Source organism: Colletotrichum acutatum (assembly GCF_030867785.1).
Source record: "Colletotrichum acutatum strain CBS 112980 chromosome Unknown BDZ83scaffold_2, whole genome shotgun sequence".
NCBI lineage: Eukaryota > Fungi > Ascomycota > Sordariomycetes > Glomerellales > Glomerellaceae > Colletotrichum > Colletotrichum acutatum.
The window spans coordinates 157,390-172,836 of record NW_026848996.1 but is presented as its reverse complement, the minus strand read 5'-3'; the positions used below and the strand labels follow the sequence as shown (position 1 = coordinate 172,836).

The 15,447-nt window shown below is 54.7% G+C and overlaps 3 protein-coding genes across 3 annotated transcripts; 1 reads left to right on the top strand and 2 right to left on the bottom strand.

The window, feature by feature from the left end:
• The first annotated feature begins 187 nt into the window (after positions 1 to 187).
• On the top strand, positions 188 to 3,027 carry BDZ83DRAFT_160303 (SRP54-type protein). Its single transcript, XM_060501392.1, has 4 exons — positions 188 to 271; positions 336 to 829; positions 901 to 1,186; positions 1,248 to 3,027. Exons 2-4 carry the CDS (start codon positions 605 to 607, stop codon positions 2,786 to 2,788), a joined length of 2,052 nt encoding a protein of 683 aa, XP_060371516.1. The 5' UTR covers positions 188 to 271; positions 336 to 604; the 3' UTR covers positions 2,789 to 3,027.
• Positions 3,028 to 3,650: 623 nt separating this feature from the next.
• BDZ83DRAFT_714940 (uncharacterized protein) lies at positions 3,651 to 10,036 on the bottom strand (the record flags this gene model as incomplete). The annotated part of the gene is given in 41 exon segments (XM_060511689.1): positions 3,651 to 4,597; positions 4,610 to 4,624; positions 4,640 to 4,754; positions 4,770 to 4,898; positions 4,914 to 4,925; positions 4,935 to 5,015; positions 5,043 to 5,079; positions 5,101 to 5,159; positions 5,169 to 5,215; positions 5,237 to 5,252; positions 5,268 to 5,354; positions 5,367 to 5,537; positions 5,559 to 5,708; positions 5,724 to 5,728; positions 5,744 to 5,837; positions 5,853 to 5,927; positions 5,967 to 6,005; positions 6,021 to 6,026; positions 6,054 to 6,083; positions 6,117 to 6,203; positions 6,213 to 6,275; positions 6,285 to 6,367; positions 6,392 to 6,414; positions 6,433 to 6,523; positions 6,539 to 6,620; positions 6,633 to 6,659; positions 6,684 to 6,780; positions 6,802 to 6,881; positions 6,891 to 6,969; positions 6,988 to 7,040; positions 7,053 to 7,102; positions 7,115 to 7,173; positions 7,216 to 7,274; positions 7,302 to 7,389; positions 7,411 to 7,577; positions 7,590 to 7,697; positions 7,716 to 7,865; positions 7,881 to 7,944; positions 7,954 to 8,051; positions 8,070 to 9,502; positions 9,556 to 10,036. Coding segments are annotated over 41 exon segments (5,637 nt in total).
• A 4,326-nt stretch (positions 10,037 to 14,362) lies between these two features.
• BDZ83DRAFT_160244 (uncharacterized protein) lies at positions 14,363 to 15,396 on the bottom strand. Its single transcript, XM_060501391.1, has 3 exons — positions 14,982 to 15,396; positions 14,725 to 14,778; positions 14,363 to 14,619 (listed from the first exon to the last, which is right to left on the bottom strand). The coding sequence occupies exons 1-3, from the start codon at positions 15,159 to 15,161 to the stop codon at positions 14,476 to 14,478; spliced, it is 378 nt and encodes a 125-aa protein (XP_060371514.1). The 5' UTR covers positions 15,162 to 15,396; the 3' UTR covers positions 14,363 to 14,475.
• Between the last annotated feature and the right edge of the window lie 51 nt (positions 15,397 to 15,447).

Sequence of the window (15,447 nt, the reverse complement as noted above, 5' to 3'; positions counted from 1 at the left end):
TCTACATAGGACATGTCTTCTCATCCGTTGTACGGAAGTCGTCTCAGAAAGTCTCATACTACCAAGCATCGTAACTCCATGTTCACGCCATGGAGCTAGACCTGCCGTTGGGGGGTCGATTGGGTATCTTTTTACAGGTGCAAAGAGAGGCTAAAACCAGTTGATATAACGACTAGAGGCAAAGCTCGCTAAGCAAGCAAAGACGCATACCTTGACTGGAGTTACCTTCAATTTCCATCTGTGTACTCCAAGGAAGCAACTCAATCATAAGGTAAGGTAGAATAGGAGTAAGGTCTCAATCCGTACTGTGTAGGCCGCCCTCTTACTTGTCGAAGATACAGTGCTAGTACAGTGTGAAATACCCACATGCTCCGAGCTTATCGATAAGAAAGGGTACTCCAAGGCCAAGGGTTCACCCACCCCAAGGGCCCAAAGGAGCGTCCAGCCCACTTCATTGACCACGGGTCTTGCGCCACAGGCCAGCTTTTGGGATCGAGGAAGTCGCCTCCAACTCAACTCTCACCCTCTCTCCTCTTCCGCCAGTCCCCGAGTCTCCACGATCTTTGGTGTCGCCGCAGATTACGAAACCGAAACCGCGTACAGAATGTTAGACACGTTCGAGATTCTGACCACCTCTGGGGTGGTCCTCTGGTCCAGAACCTATGCGCCGGTCAACCCGTCCGTGATCAACAACTTCATTGCCGATGTCTTCATCGAGGAGAAGGGCGGCGCTGCCTCCAGCCAGTCCGCGGCTAGCAATCCCCCATATAAGCGCGACCAGCACACATTACGGTATACGTTTGTCAAGGAGCTAGGTGTCATCTTTGTGGTATGGAAATCTAGCAGCAGCCAATGCGCCGCGCGCCGCCAAGCCATGATGCTGACGAGGTGTGCGAACAGGCTGTTTACAGATCACTGCTTCACCTGTCATGGATTGACAAGCTCGTCGACAATATCAAGACAATCTTTGTAGATCTGTACGGAGAGCAATTGACGAAGCCGCACACGACAGTGGTCGAATGCCACAAGTTCGACGAGTACTTTGACCAACAGGTCAGAGAGCTGGAGACGACGGGAGCAAAGGGCGACTCCAACGTCTCAGAAGCCGACTTCGCAAAGGAGGAGAAGACACTGTCTGGAAACCTCGGCGATGACCCTCCCCTTCCTCCGGGTCTGCACTATAGGGGTAGGCCGAATGCGCCGTGCAGGTGTATCAGTGTGCAAGCAGCTAACAAACCCCCTTCCAGGTCGTGGTCTAAACAGCGCAAACGAAACCTCCAACGATTCGACTCCCATCGCGACGCCGACGACCTCTCGACCCTCGACTCCCGGCACCGGTGGCGTGTTAGTAGGCAAGGCCGGCCCCGTCGCCAAGATGTCGCGGCGCGCGCGGAAGGCGGGCAACTCTGCGCCCCTTTCTTCAGGCGACGAGTCCGCCGGCAGAAGACCCAAGCCCGCGACGAGATCATCAACGAAGAAGGGCCGCAAATGGGACGCAGACGGTATGGCCGACGAGGAGGACGACGTGGTGCTTGACTACTCGGCTGCTCCGAAGTCGGCGACGAGCGACTCGGAAGCCGAGACGACCGCCCGCTCCTCCGCCGTCGAGCACGTCGATCACACGACATGGGGGTCCAAGACGTCAAAGGGTCAATTCGTGCTAAAGGACCTAGACGATGAGGTACACAACATCCTCGCCTCGGCGCAGGCCAAGAACGACTCCTCCAACAAGACGGAGGCATCGGGCGGGCTTATCGGGTCCGGCCTGAGCACGATCGGAGGCCTCTTCCGCAATGTCGTCGGCGGCAAGACGCTCTCAAAGGCGGATCTCGACAAGGCGATGAAGGGTATGGAGGAGCACCTCCTCAAGAAGAACGTCGCGCGCGAGGCCGCGGTGCGGCTCTGCGAGGGTGTCGAAAAGGAGCTCCTCGGCGCCAAGACGGCCAGCTTCGAGAGCATCAACGCAAAGATCCAAGCCGCTATGGAAGCCTCCCTAACAAAGATGCTCACCCCGACGTCCTCGCTCGACCTCCTCCGCGAGATCGACGCCATCACCGCCCCGCCCGCGACCTCCCTCCGCAAGGCCCGTCCCTACGTCATCTCCATCGTCGGCGTCAACGGCGTCGGCAAGTCCACCAACCTGTCCAAGATTTGCTTCTTCCTCCTACAGAACAAATATAAGGTCCTCATCGCCGCCGGCGACACCTTCCGCTCCGGCGCTGTCGAGCAGCTCGCTGTGCACGTCCGCAACCTCAAGGAGCTCACCGTCCGAGAGGGTGGCCGCGTCGAGCTGTACCAGAAGGGCTACGGCAAGGACGCCGCCACCGTCGCTCGCGACGCCGTGGCTCACGCCGCGCAGGACGGCTTCGACGTCGTCCTCATTGACACCGCCGGACGCAGACACAATGACCAGCGTCTCATGTCCTCCCTGGAGAAGTTTGCCAAGTTTGCTCAGCCCGATAAGATTCTCATGGTCGGCGAGGTAAGACTCCCCCCTCCCTCTCACATTCATAACCAAACAACTACTGACCTCTCCCCCAAGGCCCTCGTCGGCACAGACTCGGTAGCCCAAGCCCGCAACTTCAACGCGGCTTTCGGCTCCGTCCGCACCCTCGACGGCTTCATCATTTCCAAATGCGACACCGTCGGCAACATGGTCGGCACCCTCGTCAGTCTCGTCCACGCCACAAACGTCCCCGTGCTCTTTGTCGGCGTCGGTCAGCACTACTCTGACCTACGCAATTTTTCTGTAAAGTGGGCTGTTGAGAAGCTCCTGAGCAGTTCGTAAGGTTTCGCTTTCTCTCTCCTTGGTGGGAAAGAAGACTATAGAGGGGAATGTATAAATCACCTTTTTAATATGAAATGAGATGAAATGAAATCAGATTAATGGGGGGTTTCCATGGCGAGAACCTATGATACTACCCAAAATTCAAGCATTGAAATTGTTCAGGTGATATGCGTAGTTAGTCGTCCTTCACGTACCACGAACGCACTTTTGTACCGTCCATCGTCAGCAACTCCTATTTCGCCATGTGAACCCTCGTCATAAGAGTCCCGTTGTAAAAGTTCAATGATCGAAATTGATTTAGCCAAATCAGGCGTGCGAATTATTACTATAGACTTCTTTGGTGTGTAGTGTAATAGGTAAGTAAGCAAAGGGGTTGGGCTGCAGTTAACATAACCAGGCCAAGTAAAAGGTAGAAGCAAGCCAAGCCCATAGACCCAGCAAGCCAACACGCTATACTCATGCCCTTCAACACCTCCTCTCCCATTTCATCGTCATTTTCTTTCCCGCTATGCATCGGACCGAAAACAGAGAAAAACAAAGGAAATTAAAATTTAGCCCTCTCATCCTCGTTCCCCATCGGAGAGGAGATACTACCCCCTCCCCCGTGAGGTGTGATTACAAGAAGGTAAAATCCACGATTCTGAGTGTTTGTATATGAAAATCCTCCTCCAATACCCTCAGTGGATTGTAGTGTAGTAGAAGTAATCTTGCGAAAAAGGGGGTATCATCATTCTAGTGTGTCCATTCTTTTGGGCTCAAAAGCATGCTGCGTGATAGAGAGAGAGAAAGATTGACTGCGGTGCGAAAGACAAAGGAAATCCTCCACGGTCCCACGTTTCCTTTCACTCATCACTGCTCCTTCTTAGTCCTCGAAGAAGTCAGTGTCGTCAAAGTCGCCCGGGTGAGCATCTGAGTCGTAGCCGCTTGACCGCATCATCGGAGGAGTCATGGGCTGTTGGGAACGGCTCGACGGACGGCGAGCGGGCGGGCTCTTGAGGGGCATCGGCTCGGATGGCACCTCCGTGATGGACGGTCCTCGGTTCCTGGCTTGCAATTGCTGAGCCGTGTACCGACGTCCAGTGGTCTGGAACGCCGTTGGTTGAGGTTCCTCCGCACGCGTAGCGTTCGAAGGAGGGGTCTGACGGAGACCGGAAGCCGGCGGGGTCATCAGTCCGTTGTGGTTGTTGCTGAAAGAGGCCGACGCGGTAGATCGGGACGGGGTGTGGTTGCTGTTGACAGTAGGACGGGCCGTAGAGGGCCTACCGCTTCGTCCGCCAGAAGCAAAGATGGGTTGTTGAGATTTGCGCCAGTTACCCCAGGCTGCAGCCAGGGGTCCTACAGCTTGAGCAACACGAGGTGATGCAGCCTCCCGAAGTGACTGTGCAATGTTGGGCAGATTGATTGCTGATCCGCCATTCATCGCACGCTCGCGTTCCTGTTCCTCCATTTGAAGGTTGGCCTTGAGACGGATGGACGCATCCTTGACGGCTTCCCTGTCAAAGTCTTCGGCAGAGACGGCAAGGATGATGTCTTGCAAATCGCCATGTCTCACGGCAAGAAGCTCGCGCAACCAAGTGATCTCGTCATCACGCTTGGCAATCTTGGTAGGAGCTTCGGGATCCAGCTTGTCGACGGTAGACTCGAGCTCTTCGATGCGCTGCTCGCGTGCCTGCAACTGCTCTTGCAAGACCATGATGGACTCCCGCAACGCCTGGGGCGAAATCTTCTCTGGGAGATCCATGGCCTTCGACACAACGGGTGCGGCAGGTGCCACGGCCTTGGGCTGGAAAGATGCGGTGGGCAGAGCGGCTGGCTCGACACCTGCGGACTTGGCAGCTTGAGCGGCAGCACGAGCGGCTTCCTTGGCGATCTCGAGCTTCTCTTCCAAATGTGCGACACGGTCTTGGAGATGTTCGGTCTTGGACGTGGACAGGCTGAGACGCTCGAGGAGGTGCTGCTCGGTCTTCTGGCCATCTTCGACGGCGTTGCTCAGCTGGCGCTCCCAGCGAGTCTGGAAGTCTTCGAGCTCGTTCTGGTGCTTGCGCTTGAGTTCCTCAATGGCATCGGTCTTGCTGGTCTGAGCCTCCTCCATCATCATCTCAGACTGAGCCTTGGCAGTCTCAACGTCCATGTTGGCCTGATCAACTTCGGTTCTAAGCTTAGCGACCTGCTCCTCGAGTTCTTCACGAACAGCATTGACGTGGTGGTTGGCTTCGTCAATCTCGCGCTGCATGGAAACGCGCGTGCGCTGAACCTCGGCAATGCCAGACTCTCTCGCCTCCTTGAACTCGCTCTGGTATCGCATGGCAGACTGGTGAAGCTTGTGGTTCTCGGTCTTCATCTCGCCAAGCAGACCCTCGAGACGCTTGCACTCATTGACGGCGCGCATGCCTTGGCGTTCACCGTTCTCGAGTCTCTCCATTTCGGCTTCAATCCGTTCGCGCGTACGGGCCTCGGCTTGGAGCTTAGCATCCAAGACCTCCTGACGAGCAACGAGTTGCTGCTCCCGCTTGGTGCGACGAGCATTCTCCTCGGTGATGTCGCGGGCTGCCTTGGCCATGTCTTCCTGGAGGGAGACAAACTTAGCACGCCAGCTTTCCCTGACGCGCTCGTTCTCCTGAAGCTGAGTTCCAAGGGTGTCAATGAACTTCTGCATGGCCTTGTTCTCTTGGAGTGTCTCGGTGAGATCGATCTGTTGTCTGCGGGCACTCTCAACCACGCGCTCTGTCTCGGATCTCCAGCGGTTAGCCTCGTGGGTGGCGCCTCGGACCTCGTCCTCCATAGCGTTGATCTTGTTGGTAAGTTCGGTCTGCGCCTGGGTAGCGTTGGTTTGAGAAGCCTCCATGAGTGCCATGCGCATCGTCTGCTTGGAAGCGGCCTGTTCAAAGGCCTTGAGCTTGTGGTCTCGCTCCTCGACTTCCTCACGGAGACGAACCTCCTCTTCGCTGGCAATACGGAGTAGACGCTGAACCTCAGAGAGTCTATCTTCGGCGGTTCGGCGACCGTCAAGCTCTGCTTGAGTGCGCTCTTCCTGGTGTCGAAGCTTATCCTCCAGGTCGCTAACGCGATGATCGAAAATGCTCTTGTTCATGATCTCGACTTCAACGCGAGTTTCGGCGGCCTGAAGCTTTCTGTCGAGCTCTGCCGCGAGATCTTCGGCGGCGCGGCGATCGGCAACCTCCTTCTCAGTCTTGCTACGCTCGACATAGAGGCGCTCCTCGAGATCCATAACCTTGGCCTGAAGCTCACTCAATTTGTTGTTGACGGCCTCATCATGATCACGATCTGCGGTCGGCTGTTGAGACGGAGTTTGCATGCGCTTCTCGACAGCTTCTTCGACAATGTTTCGTAGATCTTCGCCGCGGAAATCAAGGCGCATCGAAGCGCCAAACTGCTCTCTCATCTCCTCCAAAGCCTTCAGAACAGCAGTACTAGAGGGCTCGTCGGCAACAGGTGCGGAAATTTGAGGCACGGAAGCGGCACCACGCTGCTGAACAGCAAAAGCATCGAGTACAGCAGCACGGATTTGTTCCATGCGCTTGTCGCGGCGCGGACTAAGCGAGCGACGAGGCACGGGCTCTTCATCCTCATCATCAGCGTCACTGTGTTGAATATCGGCAGAGACACTGCGGCGGACGGAAGACGAAGCTCTTCTGTCGCCTCGGAGGGACTGCTTGATGGACAGCAGGGTCTTCTCCAGGGGACCCAAGCGAGCGGAAAGCAGATCGCCGACGGCTTCGTTGACGCGACCGTCGAAGAACTGGACGCGCTGCTCCAACTTGGCTTGCTCTTCGTCGCTGAAAGCACCTTCCCAATCGCTCTGTGCAGCACTCTCTTGGCCAACCAGGTGGGTAATCGGAGCATCGAATGACTGTGCACTCAGCGGAGGATCGACAAAAGGGTCCTCCAATTCCGTAGTCGGCATAGCCGAGTTGTCGGCGGGGAGGCCATGGTATTGGCGCACAGGGCTGGAAGTTCCGCTGCGGTATTGGCTGCCGGCCTGCATCTTATACGGCGACAAGTTGGTAACGCCAGCGACCTGGATCTGTCTGTTAGGGCTGGGCTGGTGCCATCTGGTGGCCTCATCGTTGGCCTTGTTGACACCAAATGTCGGATCATTCTGGTTGAGGTGATTCATGATATCATCAATCTCCTCGAAAGTTGGCTCATGTTGCTCATTACTGGCATCAATCGCCGACTTGGACGGGAAAGTGAACTCGTGGGCATTGGGCTCATCGAGATACTCTTCTCCCTCAGAAACAACATAGTCCTCAGGGATCTCTCCCTCTTCCAGAGAGTCTTCGTAATCATCCTCTCCAACGTTACGCGCAGGTGACGGAGACGCAGCAAACCGAGACGCGGAAAGACCCTTGGTCTTGGGCGGGCTTGCGAAGCGAGAGGCGCCCAGTCCCTTGGGTGCTGTGAACTTGGGAGGTGTCGGTGCCCGAGGAGATGGCTCGCGAGGTGGCGAAACCGGAGCAGGTGCCTCGGTGCTGGGCAGGATTGGCTCAACGGTGTCCTCTCTGTCACGCTCATCCTCCTCGTCTTCATCGGTTTCGGTTGCCGGAGTAGGCGCCCAACCGCCGCCGGGGATGAAAGCTCTCGCAGTCGCAGAGAGCGACTTGTTGTGGCCCTTCTTGTACGTGTCAATACCAAAAGGTCGGGCTTCAGCAAAGCTTTGAACATCGTTGTTTGAGTCAAATTCGAAGGGCGCCCAGTTCAGGTGCTGCTGGTCAGGCGAAGTATCCGAGGGGCTAGTAGCCGTGACAGCCTTGGAGTCGGCGGGGTGCTCGGAAGCAACGGTGGAAGACATGGTAGTGTCGGCGGGCGTGTAAGCTTGCTCGTCAGAGGCATCCTGCTCCTCTTTCCTTGGCTGGAGCGACTGCAACGTAGTAGGTTCGGGCGATGGCTCAGCGAATAGAGGAACATCGTCCTCGTCTCCTCTTGACGCCTTTGCCCTCTTGAAGCGAGATTCGTCAATCAAGCGACCATCTGCATCATCCGGAAGATCGTCTTGAGATTCATCATGGTTGTTATCGCTGCTGCTGGGACGGATAATTGGGACGGCCTTTGACTTCTTGGGAGGCTTGACAATGTCAGAAAGGTTCAGATCAATGTTGCCGAAAATCGAGCTAGTCCGGTTTCCAGCGCTCTCGCTGCCCGACACAGGGCTGGTGACAGAATCCGAAACATTTCCAAAGGGTGTGAAGGCGGGTGCATCCGGTCGAAACTTGGGACCAGAGGCAGAAAAGCTAAAGTCGCTCTGACCAGGTGAGAAGACAGGGGCCGCGGCATTAATCTTGGACGACATGGACCCTGCACCAAATGAGCCTGCTGACGGGGAAGTGACTGACGGGGCGAATGATCCACCGCCGGCCTGGAAGACTGAAGGCTGGAAGCTGTTGCTACCAGCACCGAAAGTGAAGCTCGTCTTCGACTCGTGGCCTGGGTTAAACTTGAACTCGGGTGCCTTGACGTTGAGCTTGGAGAGCGAGGGCTTGCTGGCATGGCTGGGTCTCCTCGGCATGCCAGAGTTGCTTGACATTGACGAGACATCGTTCCAAGGATTGCTCGTTGTGGAGAACGATCGCTGGTGCTGCTGCAAGAGCGTTGTGAGGCTGAAATCTTGTACGGGTGTACCGAGATTGCTAGGGTTGGTCTCAATCTCCGCCGCCTCATCGATCCGCTGTGCGTCAACCTCGTGCCATCCGGCCAAACTATCGCCGCGGGGTCGGGTCTCGTCATGGTGAGAGAAGAAGTTCTGGGACAAAGAGTGGCCACGGCTGTGAGGGCGCGGGTGGTGAAGGACAGGGCCATCGCCGCCTTGAGGACCGAACTGCTTGGGAAGCTGCTGGGGTGCTTGGAACTGGACCGATGCTTCTCTGGCATGCGCAAGAGGCTGCTGTTGAGAGAAGTTGGCCAGCTGCTCAGCTGCAGCTTCCTCGTTATGGGGGCTGTAGTCTTCGTGCTCCAACTCGTTGCGCATCTGCTCCTCCAAGTGGTACTCGGCCTCGTCAATCTCTGCCTGGAGGTCATCGTCGTTGATTTGTGCAGGCTCTGCGGGCTTCATGTTTGTCTCTTCGTGTGCCTCCTCCTCTTCCTCTTCGTCTTCTCGCACCTCTTGCAGACGAGGTGATGCGCGCGCGGGTTGCTGTTGCTGCTGCATGAACTGCTGATGGGGCATCATAGGGTACTGCAAAGATTGGTGACGCTGGTGCGCATTGAAAGCAGGGCTGCCAGTCGGCGCAAACCCTTCGGGCATAAAAGGGGAGACTGGAGAGAGGATTCCGTTCAGCAAATTAGGCGACTCTGTTCTATGCGGACCTGGCCAGCCTAGAGGCGATGGTTGGCCTGGCATCTGGAAAGGCGAGTGGCCCATGGGAACCGAAATCGACTGTCGATTATTGTACTTGGCAGGGTGACTACCGAAGCCAATCGGCGAGGCCATGCTCGGGCTGTGACTGTGACCTGCAGAAGAACGCCCACCGGGTATGAACTGCGGCGGGAATGGATAGCCTTGCACATGATTGCTCGATGCTGAGGATTTAGGCAATGGCGGAGAAAATGGTAAAGGCGGATATTGCGCAGAGGCTTGTCGGCTGGGCTGTGATACTGCAGGAGATATTGAAGGCGCCGGGGGATCGTCGTCGCCGAATGACACTCCAAGAGCTCGCAACTTGGCTTCGTTAAGCTCATTGACGTAGTCTCTCCAAGCTGCACAATATTTAGCATTCCTATCGCCTTCCCTCTGTTCAATACAGGCTTACCGTTCAAATCAGGCAATGTGACTTTGTATGTATGTTGCGCACGTTCTCGAACAAGGTCCTCGGGGCTAGGCCAAGCGTCTCGACTCTGGGAGTATCCAGTGGGGGCTTGGTACGTGCCCTCCGCAAGATCCAAATCGAAGCCACTGATATCGTATCCAAGCTCTTCCCACGATCTAAACATGCCCTCGATTTCGTTCTGATTCAACGGCTTGGGTGCATGGCCGGGACGTCCGCGTTCCTCGTCTTTGGGAAGAAGAACCATAATATTCTTGCCCTTCCAAGGGATCTTCTTCTTCACCCGAGGCGTCATGCTGGGCTCTTTGATCGTCACTCTGGCCGATGCACTCCTCATTGGTGTAGTTGGCGTCCTCGCCGTGTTGCCGACAGCGGCACTAGCGCTCCGTCTGGGCGTTGTGGGGATTGGTGGGAGGTCTGGCAGGTCGCGGGCCAAGTCGGCCTTGGACAGATCTGGACTCTCCATCTTCGCGTTTGTGGTCTCGCCTTGAGGCTTCACGTCTTCTTGCTTGAGGGTCTCAACGCTGGATCGGGTTCGAGGATAGCGAGGTTCCGTGAGCGTTGCGCGCGTTAGGCGTGGTCGGGCCCTAGGGGTTCGCAAAGATTCCTTATCGTGCCAAACAGCTTCGTCGCCAGATCCTGAGCCGCTCAGTGAAGAGTGCTCGCTTCCGTCGCTGAACCAATGTCGGCCCTCAGTATGATCACCCGCCGTGTGCTGGCGAATCCAATCTTCAGTCAATCGTCGCGCAGGTCTCCGAGCGCGATTAGCAAGAACTTGAGCTGCGCTGAGGTAGGGCTCGTGCGATTCGTCCTGTCCAAACGAGAGCGATGGAGGAGGTCGAAGAAAGGGAGTGCTGATGGCAATGTGATGGATGGGCGAGCCTTCGGATTGATCGCTGCCGATGCTCTCGCGGCGAATGAGGTTCGTCTCTTCAGTTGAGTAAGGCGAGCCCCAGCTAGCTGTCACGTATCTCTCCTCGTCTTCGGGATTGGATTGGTTTTGACTTCTGAGAATTTCCCGAGCTCGGTCGGGGAGTCTGGGCGCGGGAAGCGAAGGTAAAATTGGGGAGGACCCAAGGTCCTCGCCGTCGGCAGCTGTGGACGTCGATGAGAGGGCGGGAGACGTTGGCGGCGAATTGAAGGATGGACGATAAGGTCCTGTGCCGTCCTGTGCGGGTGCAGCAGGAGGAGAATGGGATTGCTGGGAAGAAGACGTCTTCGTGGGACTCTGTCTCAATCAGGAATGGGTCCAAGAAAAGACGTGGCGTGGTGAATGGACGCTCAAGATATCCGTATCACGCCGGGAATGTAAAGGTGAGGATGCGGTGAGGTGTAGCTTACCACGGTGAGATCAGCGCAGACGATGGGAATCGTCTGCAGCCAAGTCTCTAAGTATTGGCGTCGAGGACCCTTTCTTCAACAGCCCTCAAAAATCGGCATGCACACACAACGAAGCAGGCCGCGAGAGAAAAAACGAAGGGAACGGACGGGCGCTGTCGAGATTGTTGACAGGAATAAGGGGGTGGAGGAGAGGCGGCCCGTGTGATTGGGGATGGATGTATGTGTATATTTGGGGCCGATGGGTGGTTTTTTTGGTCGCGACGCGTATCCGCAGGTAGCCCAGGTATCTTTTTGTTAGGCGGACAGGGAAGGGGACCGACGGAAAAAAAAAAAAAAAAAAAAAAAAAGGACAGCCAGCAGAAATAAGGTATTATTTTGCAGGTGGTGACCCAGTGCAGGGATTAGAGGGAACGGGGGGGCCGTTGTAGAAAGGAACTGAGAGAGGGAAATTATTGAATAAGGAGCGACATAAGGAGAGAAGGCAGGCAGAGGCAGCATGCGGTTACCGGACGCATCGGATTACAGGTTGAACTACACGTATGAGGGCGATTCCGTCGATATAGCACGATGCGGCGGGCTTTGGTGGAGAGACAGAGGAGAGAGGATGGAAATGTCGATAAGGTACGTGATGTGTCAGGAGCAAGGTGGGAAGTCAGTGAGGACAGGACAGGATGGCGAGGCAAAAGGCAACCTGGAAGGACACATGGGAAGCCTAGGTAGGAATTATTGGCTAGTTCCCTTTCCAAAGTTCTCGTTGGAGATGGTGCCGGCCGATTAAGTGATCAAGACTTAGGTTAAGTGTACACTACGGATGGTATATAAGGTAGGATGGCCAGGAAAATGAAGGGACTCGATGTACATGCACAAGACTGGGAACGGGGTTTTGACAGGAATGGCAAGGTACAGGTACGCGCACGGGAAGGAGCAGGTACAGCAGAGCTAAGGCACGACCGCCAGCCGAAGACAGCTCACAAAAGGCTGCCTTAGTCCCGCTACATACCTTAGTACAGGGTACATATCCGTACCTTACCTTTGGAAGCAGTTAGGAAGGCAACTTGGCAGACTTTCTTGGTTCCGTTACCTAAACGTTTGACACCTTTGTGCGCCTTTGTTGAACAGAAACCGTCAAGTCCCTCAATGCAGTGACAACCACGACTGGATAGTTCATCTGCACCGGCACGGATTCGTGGACACTCGAGAAAGCAAAGGAAGGGATACCTCCGCCTCAGGCTTCCGGGTTCGAGTAGACGTGGAGACCTTGATTCGGTGGTCCGGCACCAGTGGCACGATGAGATTGGACGGCTTGAAATGGGCCTGAACTCCACGAAAGACAGCTGGCATTTTCTGCCTCCGACTTTGAACTTCGGGGCCCTTCTTTTCCACTCGTGCCAGCCAACCTGCGAGCACATGAACGAATGTCATTGGGAAAACGGGGCAGACAAGAGTGACAAGCTTGGAAGAGATGGGGCCTCCCCTGCCCGCTTCCCAATGGGATGGACCGGGGGAGTGCGACTCACCAGGGACAGGCTGTCCAATCCACGCGATTCCACTCACAATGCACGGGGCGAAGAGGAACGTCGACGGCACGATGGGCCACTCAGCGGCCCAGCTTTGTTTTAATGAGAGTCCACGGGGTCGAGCTATGACCAGCCCAATCTCGCCTTGTTTGGTCGATACTCCGATACATCCAAAATAGCTTATACATTTGCGAGATCAAATGTACTCTTTTACCACCGTCAAATGCCCCCGGAAATCGCCTCCCCTACTACTGCATCGCATCTGGAGCTGTGGGTGATTTCCCGCTGGATTAGAGGCCCCGCCGCTTGGATTCCTACACGACATCGTATTTGCCAATGGCTCGAATGTCCGGCCCGTCACGCTCGTGCTCAGACTGCTACATGGACAGCTTCTTGAATAATGCAGAGAAAAACCGCTTTGTTAACAGGTAAATGGATCCGGTGTCAAAGTTGGTGTCGGCATACTTATTGCTTCCAAAAACGCCATTCCATCGATATGACAGCCTCAAGGTTTTGAGCCCAGAGGAACAAGCAGCTTGAGACTTCTGGAATAGACCTAGAATATATAACAAGCCCTATTATTGCATGTCCTCCCTAGCAATAGCGTCCACCCACTCAACAGCTTAACATCAAAGTACTAGCTAAGCAAACATGCATGACGGGAGCCACAACTTGTCAAATTACTGCTGTCACCCGTCCGTCCATCATCCAAAATCCCCTGAACGCACGTTTTCTCCCACGACACTACTGTAGTTTCGGTCCAAACTCGAGAATATGCAGGTACAGATCTCCAGACAATCATCAGAGCTGAATGTCGTCGATTCGTCTCGTCTCGTCTCATCCTCGGTTTCCATCCCTTCCTACTAGCCCGCCCGTGAGAAGCCTCCTGCATGTTATCAGGTGGCACCCGGCCTCAGTCAGCCACGGGGAAATCGCCTTTTCGATTGTGGGATTGCGATTCATTGCCCAAGACAAAACTCCCTATTGTCTTACTTCCTTTGGGGCCACAAAACGCGAAAAGCTCGGGGCAAAAATAAAGGCAGGTTGGAAAGTTCTCCGGAACAGCGTTGAACCTGGGGGACGTGTTTAATTAGACAACCGGATCTTAGTGCCCGTGTGGTTGATTTCGAGACAGAGCCCCGGTCGACCGTCGGCTCGGAATCCCACTTGTTCATATTGCTATGTGCCTTCTAGGAGGGAAAATTCAGTTCATTCGACTTTTCTTTCGTTCTCTTGAGTATTACCCATACTTGAAAAACTACGTATAGGTTGGGGGGAGGGGATTTTGGGTTTACTAGGAGTTGGGACGCCAAGAAAGAAGTGAATCCTGCCTACAGCCTGTGTCGATGTCAGCAGGAAGAGGTACCACTTCCTAGTCATCGTCAAAAGGCAGGTATGGCTTGGAAACAGCTGCATCCAAAACTATTTTTCTTTAGATTGTTTGCTATCAAAAGTGAAGGCATTCCGAGGTCTTATAATCATGATCACAACTCTCAACAAACGATTCTGGATTGTTGCTTCTCAATATCATCCGAGGATGTTTATCGTCATTGAAATTTCATCATGATTTGTTATACATGGAACAAGAAGAAGAATAACCTCCACAACCTCATCAACGGCCGAGCGTCATGCCCGCCGGACATCATCCTCGATCTTTGCTTCGAGGAGCCTATAACACCAAACCAACCTTTCACATGTACACCTCAAAATCCCCATCAACACCTCTGCCAAACACTTTGGCATGCTGTCCTCACCCCCTAATTCGCTCGTTCCCTTTCCCCATCTCTCAATATGAACATCCCGACGTGACTCCATTCGCATAACCCCTCAAGACAGCAATACCATCATCACCGCCGCCGCCGACAACAGACATCTCACTCGGCCAACTAAGATGAGCCTCTCAAGGGTCACAAAAGATGTCAAAATCTCCCACCGTGCCCGAAAACACGGGATCGCTAAAGCTCTGCTTTGTGATTGTGTCGATTGTGTTTTTGCATTGCTCTGCCGGTCCGTATTAGGATCGTGGTCCTCATGCGTAATGGGACTTCTAACTCCGAGAAAGTACTATAAACTCACCAGCTTGTTCGTCACACTTGGTCACCTCGAACTTTTGCGGTCCGTTGTTAGCTGCTTGTGAGCACTTGTTCTTCTGGTTGTCGCAAGATCGGCCCGCGGCGGTGTTGAAGTCGGGCTACAACCGAATGTCCATTAGCACGTTTGCTTCCCCAAGTCACCACCCTCCCTTCCTCCTCTGTCTCCGGCGAAGAACGTCGGAGATCACGCAGAAAAAACTCACAAAAGTATCGCCGTCGACCTCGAACGGTCTACTAGGGTCATTTGACTTGGTAATCTATTTCGAAGCCACAATAGTCAGCAAACAACGTTCCGTCCTACGATTCCCTCATCCTACTCTTGAAACAGCGCCACCCTTTGAGCGCCACACCGAACTCCTCCCCGGAGCTAGATGTATTTGCGCCCATTGGGGTCACGGTTCTTGCTCGGGTGCTGAGGGGCAGAACATCCTGAGAGAGATAGAGAGATGAAATCACATACCGCTGACGCCTGTACACCGCCCAAATTCCCTTCAAAAGTTTGCAGGTTCTGCGTCGTCTGCCGCGGTAGCAGGCCATACTTCCACCCCATGCGCATCTCGTCACCGAGATCCATCGCCAACACACCCGCCGCCGCCACGGCGGCCCCCGATAGCGCGTTGAATAGTGTTGACGTCCTCATTGCTTTCTCTCTGATCTTTGTCGTGGGTCGACTGTGGTTCAGCCGTTATCAGCTCGTCCTTTCGTCGTCCTTCCGAATGTGATGATCGGATTTTCTCGCCCTCCGACTGATTAATCGATCGCGTCGGTTGCTTTCGTCGAGTATCGTGGCTCCGTGGTTGTGATCGTAACCCAATCGATATCTCTCCCTTCTTGTGTCGTAAATAAAGTTTCCCAGCTCCGTCCTTTCACCAGCTCGTCGAATTGAAATATTAGAAATATGTCGTTGAGATGGTAATTCCGAGGCT

Coding starts and splice junctions, on each gene's coding strand:
- BDZ83DRAFT_160303 (XM_060501392.1), top strand. CDS start 605: ATGTTAGACACGTTCGAGATTCTGACCACCTCTGGGGTGGTCCTCTGG. Junction 830..900: donor AGCTAGGTGTCATCTTTGTG/GTATGGAAATCT, acceptor GTGTGCGAACAG/GCTGTTTACAGATCACTGCT. Junction 1,187..1,247: donor TCCGGGTCTGCACTATAGGG/GTAGGCCGAATG, acceptor ACCCCCTTCCAG/GTCGTGGTCTAAACAGCGCA.
- BDZ83DRAFT_160244 (XM_060501391.1), bottom strand. CDS start 15,161: ATGAGGACGTCAACACTATTCAACGCGCTATCGGGGGCCGCCGTGGCG. Junction 14,779..14,981: donor GCGGTGTACAGGCGTCAGCG/GTATGTGATTTC, acceptor GCTTCGAAATAG/ATTACCAAGTCAAATGACCC. Junction 14,620..14,724: donor AGGTCGACGGCGATACTTTT/GTGAGTTTTTTC, acceptor ATTCGGTTGTAG/CCCGACTTCAACACCGCCGC.